Genomic DNA, 16,913 nt, shown 5'->3' with positions numbered 1-16,913 from the left:
CTTCTCAGAACTGGAGTCGGCGATCGGGATCATCCTCCTTCAGTTCCTGAACCAATCGTATCTTATAAGGATGGAATTTATGTGGGATTCTCAGGTCTGTTGTGCGTGAAACACCAGATACATCGGACAATTTCCTATTCTTAGTACTCAAGGTCGGTTCAATCGCTACATGATCTAAGAGAGCCACATCCCTCGCTCTTTCTCTTTCATGCACCTTCTTTTTGTTTCCTATTGAACCAGTAGCGTCAAGTTTAGCAACCAGTTGCACAACATAAGCAGTGGATACATTTTCCCAGGATGTCGTTCGTTGAATAAAGCCGCTGTTGTTTGCGCAGAGTCGTTATTTCAGAAAAAAATGATCATTTCCACCCTTCCTTCCACGGAATACATTTTGCACTGACAATCGTTTGGACACACTTGTAACGTTCTTAAAAATTCACGATAGACATAGGTCAATCGAAAACATAGTTCTTCTACTTTATTGGACAATAAATTAGTACTTTTTTGGACAAAAATTAACACAATAACTAAGGAATAACTTTGAAATGTGTCGGATACGAATAATATTCTCGAGATTAATTGCAAATTGCTTCTTTCACTATTTTCGCTGTTATTTCATTATCCATAGATATCTTGAAGCAAAATTTCAGGGTCTGATAGTACTCAATTGGATCTTCGAATTATCATTCCTATTCAAAATCAAGAGCTTGTGTTCACCGCCATTACGGAGTTGAAATTTTAGGGGTGAAAAAAGCGAAAAAGTTGTTCTCCTCGAATCAGAAATTGACGGGTCCGAGCGATTTTCCACATTTTCATTTCAAAGTCGGAAAATCGAAGTGTAAAGTTTTCGTTGGACCACATCTGTATGTTTCTTTGATGTATTAAGATATATTGCGTTAAAGGAAGAAATAATTTACAATTGTGTAGAATTTACAGTGTATTTGGTTTATTATTTCCAATGAAAAAACTTTCGAAATCAAAATTAACTGATCTTTCATTTTTTTGAAGCAAACGGAGCTAAAAGTGACTGTCACCTATGAGCGAGAAACAGTTGTTGCTGTGGAAAATTATACATCAAAAAATCCAAAACAACTCACCATTATGGCAGGAGACTGCCTCACCTTGAATAACACTTCTAATAAGGTACAATTTAGTTGAGAAAACCCAAACGAATACCGATGCAGAAAATATCTCGTTTCAGATTTGGTGTAAGGTTGAGAAAGATGGACATGTGCCTAAGAAGTGTCTATCTAAAATCAACCCTAGAGGAAAAATTCCATCTGTCCAATTTTGGGCACACAGATTGAATTGGAAAAGCAGTACAGTGAACTGATAGAATTAACAGGAATACGTAGAAAAAAATTGGAAGATACAGTCAACGCATTTTCTCTCATACAGGAATCTTCAGAAAGATCTTCTTGGATTAAAGGTTAGGAATATTAAAGTAAAAAGTAGTTTTGAACTTTAAATATCATTGCTCACTTGTAAGTAAATTAATCTTTCAGTGAAAGGAGCATATGTTCTGGAAGGCGATATTGGTGAAAGTGTAGAGGCTGTTGAAATTATGCAAAAAATTCAATGATTTTCAGTCAGACCTTGCAGAAATGAAAATAAAGCTTATAGGGATATTAATGAAAACATAAAAATTAATGCCCTTGCTTGAAGATGAACTGAGACAGATGATATCTAATAATACGGAGGTAAAATTGAGTCAAGTTTTATGGCACTTTAAGGATATCTGAAATAAATTGCCATAGCAACCATGACATTTTTCTAAAAAAGCACCTACGTCAAAAAGAACCACAGATAAATGATGACAAGTAGGGTATTTCGAAATCAAAATTTCGTGGAGATTATGAGCAAGATATAAAAATTGGGCATTGCCACTGAAGAATATAGAGTGGTATCGTGTTTCTTCACTTTCTTATGCACTAAGTGCTGTCGATTCCAACAAAAATTGAGTCATTCCCCTAGCCCAAAATTTACAGGAGTTATCGACCGATAAAGCACTATTGAGCATTGACTCACCCTATATATAGACTCAAAATCTCAACCCAATCAAATCTATAAAATCGATAATTCTTCTTGAATTTTTTATAGTTCCACTTTTGTGATTCTACCCAGAACTTTGGTGAAGAGATAGAATGATTGGTTCAGAAAAAAAAGAGTGTTTTGATACAAATATAGGTACCACACTGATCTTTCCACCTCCCAAATTTTTTTCAAATTTTCTTATATTTTGAGAGTTGCAGAATTTTTTTATTGTAGATGAAAGAACTCGAGAAGACTGCAGATCGGCTCAGCCACAAATATCCTAAGAATGCCGAACAAATAAATGCCAAACTAGAAATAATACACGAGATGAGGAGTGAACTCCCAATGAAGAAAATGAACAGGAAGTATGACCTTACTGATTATTTTGAGCTATATAAATTTTGTGCAAACTATGATCATATAAAAGTATGGATGGACATAATGATAGCAGATCTGAACAGCATAATATGCACACAGGAATTTCACAGTGCAGGGATCCTTGTGATAAGGTTTGAGGTGAGTTCTATTTAGTTTTAGAGAAATGTACGATAACTTGACTTTTTACTTGCTTGTTCCATGGGATCAACATCAGTTTTAGGGTCCGACTATCAGCTGAATTCGTTAATAGGCAAAATTCATTTGATGGCTATGGATTTAGGACCTTATAATTCTGTTTTCACAATAATTGAGAAAATTGATTCGGAAACAAATGTTGAGCAAAATTTTTCAAGTATTGTATAGAATGTTAAAAAACAATTCGTTTTGTCAACATCCGATTAATCAGAAACTATACATCACATTCCACTGAAATTTTGTATGTAGATATACTCACATCATCAAAAGTCTTGGCCCCCTCCTATCAACTCTCAACTTGTTGAATATAACATGACAATTTTTGTATCTGGAATATTCACTTCTTTATCACTTAAATGGAAGTAATAAATCAGCAAAAATGATCCTTGTTCGGGAAATTACAGGTGTATTCGAAGTTAATATGTTTTTAGCGAATAACGAGAGTTGTAATATTGAGAATATTCCGTGAAAAATGCCTGGACATCAAACTGCTCATTTCGACCCGGCAAGAATAGTCTTCCTACATCAATAAGCATTATCGAACCACCAGATTGCGCAATGTTCGAATATTTCCCGGACTTTTCCTGGAACCGGCAGCGTTACCTAGAGACCAATACCTGGATGACCCAGATCAACGCCTGCAAGGCAGAGCTGTGACGAGCACTAAAAAAAAGGGGTTGAGCACTAAGCACTAAGCACTCGAAGAAAAAGGGCTTCGAGCACCAAGCATTAAGCACCGATTTTCAAAAAAAACTCGCGATTACTAAGCACTTATTTATTCGAAATTTCGAGCACTAAGCACTAAGCAATTTAGAAGGAACTGTTGAAAGTGAAGTTTTTTAATCGAAATACATATTGTTCCTATAAACATATGTAATAATTTGGACGTGTAATAGAAGAAATACAACAGAACTTCATAGAAGCGAACTGATTCAAAATAGTAAATTTTTGCGAATAAAAGAATGAGTTTATTATTTTTCAAAGATGACAATATATATAGGATTATCAAAATAAAAAATAACGGGCAAAATGAAAGACAACAAGTTCAAATTCTTTAAATTTGGATTTTGAATTTTTAACAAATCAATTCTTATTTGTAGAAAAATGTTTGACTATATTTGAATGAAAGTAAAAATTGAATTGTCACAATAATGAATGATACTAGTTAACCAACATATAGATTGAATATCAAATATGTAGCAGGAACCAGCATGGAAAGGACAAATGTGACGAGTTATTATTCCATACTCGAAAACTTATGAATTTATATTGTTGAGCTGTCGTTCAGCTTTATTATTTCGTCATAATGTCTGTAATTTATGAATTTTGTGCCAGAGATGATCAAAAACAATGAGGTTCGACTCGGTGATGATGAATTCGTGCTGAAATTCGATTCTGTTCGTTCGGCCGAAAAAATTATCGTTCTCGGAGAGATATTTGAACTTGAAATTTTCAGGATATTTTCGAATATCGAATGTCGCTGTTTAGTGTAGCCGTTCGAATTTTTTTTCTGAAGATTTCGAAACTATCAATTCAATCTGAATAAGCTGTTGCCTTTAGATGTTAAATAACAATTTCAAGAGTCGTAATGAATATGATGTGGATAGCTCAACCAGAAACATAAAAATTTCAAACAAAATATCATAAAAAAATTATCCACTATTTTCTTGATCACAAAACCGACGAGTTTGGCATAACCATTACTAGTCTTCGGATGAATATGCATTTGCATAACTGCATATTCCAATGTATATTTCAGTTGAAGTTCATATCTTAATCTTTTTCGGTTTTAAATGCATATTTCCAAGATAAATTTGTTTTATTGTTTTTCAAGAACAAATCTAATAGAACCGTACTATGGGCAAATCCCAAACAGGTCTTATGACTTTCTATGACCTACCCAACCCGCAAATAATGCAGTATTCGGAGGAAATATATATCCCAAATAATGACATTAACAACATCTGATAAGAAAGATAGTTGACCCGAATAAAATTTCATTTTGAACCATCAAACTTACTCAAATTATGAATGACTTGATGATTATAGGATTCTGTGCAGTGTGATCTGATTCAGTAAAAATCTACTTTTTTCAGGGCCGTCGCTAGCCAAATTGCCGCCCTAGGCAAATACACAATTTGCCGCCCTAACAGTCAACTCTGCAGAATGCAAAAAAATTATTTTGGGTTATCGGGGTATTATACCGAAATATGGAAATTTGAAGTATCTGTCCGGAAGAATATTCAGCGGATTATTTAGAAATTAACTTTTTGATCATTCGAATAAATGATCGAAGTTGTACAGGGTGGGCAAATTTCGATGTTTTAGCACTACAACTTTGAAACCCCATTCTCGGTCTCTTTTTCTGAGAAACTAACAAGGGTAGTATTCATTTTTGGCCAACTTCTTTTGTTTTCGAATTGAAAGTGAAACTTGGAAAAATGGCGTTATCGAAAAACATCTAAATCTCCGCTCATACTGATGATAGAGCTCTGGAATTAAAACATTGAAAAGGCACTTTTTTACGTAGAATCCAGTGGCGTGCTCGACTCTTCAAAAGGGTTTTTAATTACGAAGCTATGGCCCAAAGTTATGTTTCTTCAAATAGGAACACTAGGTTTCTGCACCATTTTTTGAAAGCTCAAAATTTCCTGATTTCAAAAATATATAACATAGTATGGTTTGTATCAATATAAAAAATAGAAAATGGTCAAAAACCTTTTTTCATCTGAGAGTCTCAATATTTCTATGGTTTCAACTGTTGATGAACAAGAGCAGTGTCCTTCCGTCAATCTGATTATTTTTATGCTTTTCACTTATTTCTACAAAATTCGAATCTAGATATGTTCTATAAATTTTTCATCTAAAAATTGATTTGGAAATAACGGAGAAAACACAAGATCGATTTTTTCAATCGAAAGAGTTGCATTGAGATGCATGTATCAGGAGATTATTTACATAGGTCTCCAGAATCAAAACGCACAAGTACCAATACATTTTAAACAGCATAATTATGAAACAATGCATATATGATTGAACTCAACAATTTAATTACGAAGGGACAAGAATAGTTATTTATAATACAAGTGCAGAAGGCATTGATATTCTTCCACGAGTTCAAAATTCAAAAACGAGCCACGAAGTGGCGAGTTTTGGAATGAACGAGTGGTAGAATGAGCCTTCTGTACGAGTATTATACATTATTTTCTCTAATTCATTGCATTTTCGTTGAAATTAATGAAATATGTCCATAAATATAGTTTAGTGATTTTTGCATTGAAAAATATTGGTTGGCAGAACTAATTTCTTTAAGGCAAATTGATGAATTGACAGATAAAGCCGTGGCGGAAAGTTCGGAGTACCAACATAGAATAATAAAATATAACCATGAAAACTGTGCGTTTCTGATATATTCTCGCACGATTTTGTTCTACAAGATGTGGAAGAATGAACGGAATAACCACAGAATTAGAGAAATAATATTTAACTGAACATGTATGTATGGCGTTTGAAGCGTAAACACGTATTGTAACTGCTCCGCTTAGTTTCGAATATTATTGTAGTATTTCCAAAGGGGACTTCCATTTGAGTTTCTCAAGTTTCTGACAAAAATGGCTGGTACAAGACGAAACCCTAAGACCGAAGACACACTGAATATCAGTGGTAGAATGGCCGAAATGGAAACCAAATTCCAAAAAGGACTAGACAAACTGCGTAAGGACTACGTTGAGCAGACCTCCTCCACGCTGAAACAAAAAAATTCAGCAGATTTTGAAGAAAAGCTTAAACAATTCGAAAACAAAATCAAGGAAGAAATAAAAGATTTGAAGGATGAAATACAATTGATTCATTCCAGAGTGCAGAAGGCTGAACAAAACTTCGAAAAAATTGTCAACGAAAACAACCGTAGGAAAATAATACCGAGGGGCATTCCTGAGAAGGAAAATACGAAGGAAATGACAGGGGAATTGTTAAATATATTCAACAATAACATGAATCTGAACATTCAAAGAACTGAAGTAGTCACCTGTCATCGTCTCCAAAAAAACGATAACAAACAGAAGGAAAACAAACCGTCTCCAGTTTTTGTAGAATTTGTCACCCAGTGGCGGCGAGATGAAGTCTTCTACAATAAAAGACGACTGAAAGGATCCAATTTGTCGATCACCGAAGTACTGAAGAGGAAAGAAATCCAACTCTTCCAGAAGGCGCGAGAGATTTTTGGGAGGATCTCCTGGACAAATAGGGGTAAAGTCTTTATATACCATGATAACAAAAAAATACATGTTCTTGAGGAAAGTCAGTTGCATTTATTTAATTGACAGCGGAGTGGAAGCCTGAACTGTTTGTTTGTTTCTCACATTTTTTTTTAAACTGAGTTTTTTGTAATTTTTGTTGGAAAACTGCGTCTGTGTTCGCTTTTTCTTTCTATTTCTGGTTATTTATTTATTTATTTTTTTTCACACACGGTGAACAATCGAAGTAATTAAACATCAACCGCAAACGAATCATTTGCATCAATAAAATCATAAAATAATACCTATAATAATTCTTCCTATTACATATTAATGAAAAATCACAACTCCAAACTTGGACATATTAATATAAGGTCTTTACTTCCAAGTCTTGAGGATTTCAAACAGTTCATTACCACAAATGATTTTGACTTTGTAGGAGTATCGGAAACTTGGCTCAGTGATCTTACAAACTACGAGGACATCAACATTAACGGTTATGAGAGTGTATATCAAAGCAAACATGGTAGGGGTGGAGGCGTAGGATTGGTTGTTAAGAATTGCTATAATTTTACGAGAATAGAAAATGAATATACCAAAAACTCCAACTTTGAGCAAGTTTGGATACATATTCGCGTCGATAAGGCAGATTTCATTCTGGGTTGTATATATAAACCTCCACACTACAACCAGTCTACCTTTTTAAGAGACTTCGATGATATTTTGGCCTCGTTCGCACCTTTATATGACTAAATTTGTTGTGTTGGAGACTTTAATTTAAATTATATGAATTTCTCATCGAAGGATGTCATGGAGTTCAACTGTTTGTTGAATTCCATGGGATTGTCGCAAGTTATCACTTTTCCGACTAGAATAACTTCACAAACTGAAACTTTAATTGATTTAATCATCCTATCTGACAATATAGAAATTGTCAAATGTGACACTATACCGTCAATGTTTTCAGATCACGAATTTATCTTCTGTGAGTTTCAGTCGCCCGCTGTGAGAAAGGAAGTAGTATACAGGGAATGTAGAAGTTATAATGATATCAACATACATCAGTTCGACCAAGATTTGCGCTCCATTCCATGGCGCAACATTTACGATATTGATAATGCCGATGGTAAGGTTGACTTCATAAATGAGAATATAAACATACTGCTTGACTTACATGCACCGAAAAAAACGATTAGACTATCAAAACCGAAAAAACAACCTTGGCTTGAAAATGTTAATTATTTAATGAAACTACGCGATAAGGCTTTGAGTAAATATAAAAAGCACCGAACTGAAGAAAATCGAGCCTATTATAAATCGATGAGAAACTTAACTTCCTCAACAATTGAACGGGAAAGAAAAGCTTTTCTACGAAAAAAATTATCAGTCAATAATAATTTCTGGCGAGATCTAAGGTACTTCTGCGGTTATTCTAAGGGGGGCCACACACGGTTACCAGGCAGCTTGGGAAACCCTAATGGGGTAAACCAGGCATTTGTTTCGTCAATTCCAGATAGTCTGGTTGATCTGAGCGATACCATAAGATTCTATTCCCAAAATAGAAAAGAATTGCTGAACTCCTTGCTCAGTCTCAGAACAGTCTCGGAAATTGATGTGCTCAAAATTATTTCACAAATAAAATCCGAGGCGTGTGGTGTTGACGGCATCAATATCTATGTGCTGAATTTGTGCACTCCCTTCATCCTCCCATGTATCACTCACCTCATAAACTATTGCATTACTAACTCGGTATACCCAACAGAATGGAAAAAAGCCTTAGTAATCCCCAAACCAAAAATAGCTTCTCCTAAAGACTACAGTGACCTGAGGCCTATAAGCATCTTACCTTGTCTGTCGAAAATACTGGAGAAAATAATTTATGAACAACTAATAAAACACATCACAAACAATAGTATTCTTCCTGAAACGCAATCCGGCTTTCGTAAATTTCACAATTGCTCTACTACACTTGCTGATATTACGGACGATATTCTTCGTGCTACTGATAGCAACAAACTCAGTCTACTTGTTTTCCTGGACTATAGCAGAGCCTTCGACACCCTCAATCGTGCACTATTACTAGCAATACTTCACTATATAGGCCTTGACGAAGACGCGGTTTCATTTTTCGACAGTTACTTTGATGGCAGAACTCAGAGAGTTATGATAGACGGGAAATTATCTGAAGAACTGTCAGTGACGAGAGGAGTTGCTCAGGGATCCATACTGGGAGCAATTCTATATGTAGTGTATACTTCTAGGCAGGCTGACTCTTTCAGCAGGTGCAAGGTCCATTTCTATGCCGATGATACACAAGTACTAATATCCTTCGACAAAGATGAAGCTAATGAGGCTTGTATTTTGTTGAACTCTGAGCTTGGAAAGCTAGTAGAATATTCCTCCCTGCACCACCTCCATCTCAATCACGAGAAGTGTGGTGCTTTACTTTTTGGTCCCAAAAACTACGTGGAACAAGTAAGGACGATTATAGACATAAAAATTAGAGATAAAAGTATAAAAATTGAAAACAGCAAACGTAACTTGGGACTCATATTGGACAATAAACTCAGATTTGATGATCACATCTCGAGCTGCATACGTCGCGCCTATTTTAAGATGAGAATGCTGTACCGTTATCGTCATGATATACCACAGAAACAAAAAAAGTTACTATGTGACTCTCTTATTTTGTCTACATTTAACTTTGGGGACGTGGTGTATGGAGATTGCTTAACCGAAATTGCTAAGAGTAGAATTCAAAAAGTTCAAAACTCTTGTTTACGATTTATATATGGAATCAGAAAATATGAAAGGATCTCATACAGGCTGAGGGAGATAGGGTGGTTGAATATGAATTTCCGGAGAAAGCTACATTCGGCATGTTTCTACCATAATGTCGTGATGAATAAACTACCTAGCTACCTACATCGAAAAATAATTTATAGGACCGATGTTCACAATATTAATGTGAGAAATAAAGGTCTTATCACTCCACCTATTCATAAAACAAGTATTTTTGAGAGAAGCTTTACTTACAATATAGCCAAGATCTACAACTCTCTTCCTTTTAGCCTCAAGCTCCTGAATATAAAAAATTTCAAGGTGAGCGCTTTCCGATACTACCTCAATGAACAGAATAAATAATGATTTTTCTTTTTGCTGTTTCCTAAGTCCTGTGTGTTTTTTCCCTTTTAAAATAGTGAACACAGAACGCCTTTAAGTAAATATGTGATTATGATTTTTTTTTTTTTTTGGTTGAGTTTGAGCAGGATATGCATGCGTGCATGACTGGACTTTTTTCACAATCAAGCTACAACTTAACTACTATATATCTTTGTACTTCTATTTGTGGAAATAAAGTTCATCATTATCATTATTATTATTAATAATGACAACAATTGCACAATGCACAGTCGACACCTCTTCTCGATATTTCAATAGATGTGTTATCTTCTTGATGCTTAATGAAAAGCCTTTTTTGTGGACTGTATATTTATTACTTTATTGTACATTTACATTCACGAAGGCCGGCGATCTTGGACTCGCGGTCTCTTCATGTGATCTGTTCTAGCTCTGCGACTAGACTCTACTCTCAAGCCTCAACATTCGCGGCATGAAGGTTCGTGCAGGTGCACTGTGTGCGGCGTTGTCATATGGCTTCTCCAAGATGAATATTCGAAACTGTGTTCAAGCTACCTAGGAAGCTTTTTCCAAGTTCGTTTATCTTTTCGAAACTATTTGTATAAAATCAATATAGATTCGAATTTTGTAGAAATGAGTGAAATAATCAGATTGACGGAAGGACACTGCTCTTGTTATAAAAAGCTCAATTTTTCTGTGCTCATCAACAGTTGAAACCATAGAAATATTGAGACTCTTAAGTGAAAAAAGGTTTTTGACCATTTTCTGTTATTTATTTTGATACGAATCATACGATGTTATATATTTTTGAAATCAGGAAAAATTGAGCTTTCAGAAAATGGCACAGAAATCTAGTGTTCCTATTTGAAAAAACATAACTTTGGCTCATAGCTAATAATTTAAAACACATTTGAAAATACGAGCACACCATTGGATTCTTCGTAAAAATGTGCCTGTATAATGTTTTAATTTCAGAGCTCTATCATCAGTATTAGCGGAGATATAAATGTTTTTCGATATCGCCATTTTTCCAATTTTCGCTTATAATTCGAAAACAAAAAAAGTGGCCAAAAATGAATACAACCCTTGTTAGTTTCTCAGAAAAAGAGACAGAGAATGGGGTATCAGATTTTGTCTATCTCCTCTGGTTTAAAAGTTGTAGTGCTAAAACATCGAAATTTGCCCACCCTTTACATTATTTCCATATAACCAATTCGATACATTTTTTTGCCGACATTTCTAAGTTTTCATCAAATTATGCCGTAAATTGTAAAGACTCAAAAAGATGGAGTTCGCTACTAATACCTTTCATATTTCATAACAATATTCAATAAGGACCCGCTTTTTTATAAAAAATAAAAAGTTTTTATGGACGGAAAATGTATTGAGTTTAATTATTTCTTATGAATTCAAATTTAACCAGAAAAGATGATTAATTGATAAACTACTGAAGAAATTAATAAAAATTGTTGGACAGAAAAGATAAAAATTCCATTTCTTGAATATATGTATTTGGTTTTTTCCATGAATTGTTCGTAAACCCGTATTAGGTCACAAAAACCTACCCTTGATTTCCGTAGCTAGTATAACGTGAACAAAACCGATCTTCGACAGTGGGATAAGAGGAAATAAAGTGATAAAACTGTGAATAGAAACCAATTGCTAGTTATGAAAAGAAGCAAGGAAGATTTCTTATAAAGACACGTCCCGGCCCGTTATGTTTTCAAGATGTTTGAAATGTGTAAATGGAATCTATTGCAAATATTCGAATGATAAGTATTTCAGTTCTCTTTTATGCCTACTACCGAAAAAAAAATTGCAAGACCTTCCGGATTCCAGAATTGTACCTAACATTTTAACACCTGACAAAGTTCCTTATCGAGTATCTAAAAAAGTATCTTCAGATAGTTATTTGATTTCTTTTTCTTGAAGTATCTTAAGATACCTATGCAAAAAAAGTATCTTATTTTGTATCTAGATACTCTTATGAAGTAAGTTTGACGGCTTTGTCAACTTTATTTTAAAATATTTATTATTTACAAAATTTGAAATAATATTCTAATTTCCAATCAGCATTGAAAAAATCAAGTTATTAATCCGAAAAAATTCAAGGTTAAAGTAAAAAAAAATCTATTCAATACATTCTTTTAGTAATTTAGTAGATTTTTCGGAAAAAGTAGAAAATACCTTCCTCTAATCTTTCCGCCTCTCTAGAATAGGCTCTGCGGTTTCAGGTTCTTCTGCTAAATTGCTGAAGCGCTTTATAAAGCGCTTGAACATTTTGTTTTTTTTATCTTTAAGATGATAGTGTGTAACAATCGTAGAATATGGATGAACCATTATTTCAAATTCGAATGCGCCCACCCCCAAAAATAGTTAATTCGATGATAAATCATGTCTGAAATTCTTTGAAATTAAAAAAAAAAATTCAACACATTCGTTTTGGAATTCGGATTTCTGAAGAAAAATTGAAAATGCCGCCCCCATTAGCCAACCTCCAGAGCGGGTCCTGATTCACTGTTTAATTAAGAAAAATTTACTTAAAGGCAGTTGAATGTTCCGGGCGAAGGAGGTAAAGTATGAGAACGTTTTAGAAAAATATTATCTTGAAATTATGGCTTTCTTATTCGGCAGCTTACATTTTGAACATGCGGACACAGTGTATAGATCATTAAATAAAATGATGTTTGAAAAATTTCCGAAAACGTATTTTTTTATTAGTATTTCAGATTCAATGTCGAAAGGTATCTCGTATCTAGTAACTCAAACAATCATGTTCAAAACATTTTGTAAGTATTTTGTTATCTTTTATTCGGTTTTTTGTACATTTTTGCCAGCTATTGCATGCTCTGGCGGAAACAGGTATAGAGGTTGTGAAGAATAAAATTTTAGTATCACGTTTTCCAATAGTCCATAAAACAAATATAGTATTATTTACAATTACAGTTAGGTGAGTGACAGCGAAAATTTGAATGCTAATAAAAAACATGATTGTGAAAAATTGATACGTGAAAAAAAATTCCATTAGGATTCTTCCATGGTGAATTTAAATGAATTTATTTGAATAAGATTCCGAAAAAAAACCATTGAGAACTCTACTGGATGTTAAAATGATGGAATTCATTGATAACTCACTCAAAAGTTAATATCGGGCTATTTCAACTGGTACACCCCACAATTTACGATGTCATTCAGGAGACAACTTTTCAAAGTTACTAAAATTTGCTACCTGAAAGGAAAAAAATGCAGGCTATGCCATCTAGAATAAGCCCGATAATAACGTTTGAATGAGTCGTCAATTAATTGACTCGTTTTGAATAAATTCATTCATTTGGAAGTGATTAGGATCTTCCAAAGCTCCTTCACTTCGGAAAAAATCTAAATATTTCAAAAACGGTAAATTTTGAGAGAACCAACTTAAGTTAATTTATTCAGTGCAATCTCAAAATTCAATGAAAAAAAAGGTATTCCATGAAAAAATATTTGTTCATTAATCGAGGTACACTTTTTTGGTACACCCTGTATATTTCCAAACAATTAGATAATGGAGCTCTAGTCTAATAGAACCTCGTGTTACTGTGTCGAAAATATTCGTAAATATCAGCCCTTAACTGTAATAGAGCATCGCATCAATGTTGGAACAGCCTGTATGGATTGGATGATAAAAATGAAAGAACTCATTTCAATTTATAAGATATAAGTCATCGTTTTATTCTTATGATTCTCCAACAAAGCTAAATAATTTTTATGATAGCAAAATAAAATGAAACATATTTTGCAGACGTGTCTCATCAGCATCGGATTTTTATTTTCAAAGCAGTGTGACCAGATTTAGTAGAAATCTACCTTTCAGTAGTTTTTTCGCATTTCAATGAAATTTTTAGTAGGAAGAAATCGGTTGATTTTCGTAGTTTTATAAATCTCATCGAGACGATTGGGAATTGGGATACCTAGACTGTTTCGAAGAATCAATTCATTGTTCTTAGAGATTCTACGTAATTCCAGAAGAAAGTACGTAAACATAATAAAATCATAAAACTTCTTTGGTAGCTGTCTGCTGAGAACAACTACAAAGGGTGAATCTACAAAGGTATCCCATTAAAAACAGATGGTGTATAATATTCGATTGAAAATATACCATTATCTTATATCTCGTAATCTAGTCGGCGGAAAAAAATATATGATATATGTAACTGAAATTTCATAGACAAATTCAAGTGGCTGAATAATCTGGTTCGATTCGCGGAAAAAAACTTCAGATAAAAGAAATCCTAAAAAAAATGTGTTCACCCGGGTCTACCCTCGGGTCGTGCCGACAGTAACAGCGGACAGCCGTTATCACTTCTGAAGATAGAAACTCGCCTAGATGGAAATTTTTCATAGTAATAAAATAATAAAACGAAGTGATTTCCACAAATCTCTTAATGTTTGTGACAATTGTTCAGGGTACATATATTTCGATTGACAAAACAGACCTTAAATAAGTGACAAAAATATGAGCATTGCCTGAAAAAACATGAATACTAAAAAGGCCAAATAAATTTTGGAGGTGTATTGGACGTTCACCACGCCTGGGATTTCCAAATTATTGAAGAAATTCTAAGTAAAATGAACAAGTAGATGTAAACTCATGCCTATTATTGAATTTCTTCTAATAGTTTGGAAATTCCAGGCGGCAAATGTCCAATATAACCGTAAAGTTCATTATGTCCAATTTAGTATTTCATTAAGGTTGTTGGAAATATCATGTTAAACACAGTAAAAAATAATTCAGATTATATATTTATTCTTATGTAAACATATCACAGAAATATTTTCGGACTTTATTTCGTGAAATAACAATATACTAGCAAGAGGTTAATATCTAGCCTCCATAAATAATCAAATATATCATTTTCGAAATCACAAAATCGGAGGTTTAGAAAAAGTCTTATTTCACAAGATCGAAATACCCTCATTAAAATATGAAAATAAGTTTTATCTTGAAAACTCAAACGCAAGATATGGAAACTAAATTTACTTGTAGAATACAACGCTAGCATAAAAAATAGAGGTATGATTAGGAAAAAGGAATTGTGATTTGTGACAATTCTCGACACAAAGCATTCATATTTTCAGAAAATTATTCAATTTTATCGTTTACGTTCTGGACAGCTACTAAAGATCGAACTTTGTTAGACTTCCTTCAATCATGCAAATATTAAAATTCTTATTGTTGAAAAAAAAGGGGATGGTAATTGTAATAATTTTCTCATTTACCTATTAAGATTAGTATTGGAATGTTCAATTTCAAAATATCATAAAAGTACTGTTTATACTTTATTTTATAAGAAATATCCTGGGATATGATTGAAAATTCAATTTCCTATTCTCCTTTTGCCTAACAAATGAATTGATTTTTCATCAAATTGAACTCATCTGATATATAAATGCACACTGAATTCACACAAAAGAGCCAGCGTTAGATCTTTATTGTGTACCTATTGAATTTCAATACACGATCAAAGACTAATCATATTATGTGAAACGATCATCAAGGCTTAGTGCTTAGTAATCCGCAAAAGTAATATCGAGCACTTCAGTGCTCGGGAGCTCTTTCGGGATTACTAAGCACTAAGCCTTTTGTCAAAGTGCTTCGATTTTAAAAAGTGGTCGGGAACAGAGTGCTCGGGAGCACAAAAAGGCTTCAAGTGCTCTCGAAAGCACTATGCACAATGCTTTGGCACAGCTCTGCTGCAAGGGAATTATTATATTATATCGCAAATTTTACTCGAAGTCATTTTTTGAGGACCTATAGACGGGTAGTCTCAATCAGTACCTTGAGGAGATGGTTGCATTCCTCAAATTTAAGGGCAAGAAAACCTTTAGGAGTATCTCGACTATCACCTGGACTTAGAGCTACCCGTCGGCAATTGGCAGAACACCACCAAGACTGGCTTTTGCCACCATGGCGTGACGTACTTTCATCGGACGAGTCACAATTCGGTTTATAAAGTGATAGTCGACGAGAAAGAGTTTGGAAAGGTCCAGGCAGACTAGAGCGACTCAATTTCGCCCGGGAAGTTGTACCCTTTCAAGGCGGATCGATAATGTGCTGGGGTGTATAATATTCGGTCGCCTCTCATTATAGTTGAACGAACAATGACAGAAAACTTCATTGAACAAATCATTTTTGCTCTGCCCAACGAATTTGAGGATAATTTCATTTATATTTCATTTATCAGGATGATAACGCCTCACGAAAGGCTCAAAACATCATTCAAAAGAACAATATCCAGAAAATGAACTGGCCAGTAACTTCAAGTATTCAGTTAAGCCCTTCAGGAAGAATGGAACGATGTGCCTGAAAAATTCATTAATGACTTGATTCGTGGGATGCCTAGCAATATTGGGCAGTTGATTGAAAGAAGAGGTGGTAATACAGACCATTGATTCATTTGTGCAATAACTAAAATTAACAATCAAAATAAAATAATCCATAAATAGAGATATTTTCTCATTTTCGCTATTTTGTCTCATTCCACATAAAGCAAAGAGTAACAAACAAACATTTTTCTATCAAATATATTGTAGTTGAAATAAAGGAAAATATTCATCTCATTTCCATACATAAATTGTTTATTTCTTGAGGACCTAGGGGGAAAGACTTTTAACGATGTGTCATTCATCAATGGAGTTATATCTAAAATTCAGAAGGCCTCGGTAGTACAGTGGACTGAAATGTCGACTGTGTTGCCGAAGATACCGGGTTCGAATCCTGGAAGATGTACATGTCTGGTGATGGTAAGGTTAGAGGCTAATGACCGTAGCAGTCGATGTCTTCAACAAAATAAAAAAAAACTCTAAAATTCAACTATGAAAGTATATCATATGACAAAAAAAATGCAACACCAAGAAGGTGCATAAATTCTTTGATCAAACTTCATAGAA

At 34.0% G+C, this 16,913-nt stretch overlaps 1 protein-coding gene across 1 annotated transcript in view; it reads left to right on the top strand.

Annotated features, from left to right (window-relative positions):
- The first annotated feature begins 1,210 nt into the window (after positions 1-1,210).
- LOC123686192 (spectrin alpha chain-like) overlaps positions 1,211-16,913 on the top strand; it is a 134,262-nt gene continuing 118,559 nt past the window's right edge. The window contains exons 1-2 of the mRNA XM_045626201.1: positions 1,211-1,429; positions 1,506-1,700. Of these exons, the coding sequence (XP_045482157.1) occupies positions 1,650-1,700 (51 nt within the window). The 5' untranslated portion in view covers positions 1,211-1,429; positions 1,506-1,649. The remainder of the gene's footprint in view (positions 1,430-1,505; positions 1,701-16,913) is intronic.

This window comes from Harmonia axyridis, chromosome X (assembly GCF_914767665.1).
Source record: "Harmonia axyridis chromosome X, icHarAxyr1.1, whole genome shotgun sequence".
Taxonomy (NCBI): Eukaryota; Metazoa; Arthropoda; class Insecta; order Coleoptera; family Coccinellidae; genus Harmonia; species Harmonia axyridis.
The sequence above is the reverse complement of the archived record's forward strand: the minus strand, read 5'-3'. Positions and strand labels throughout refer to the sequence as shown.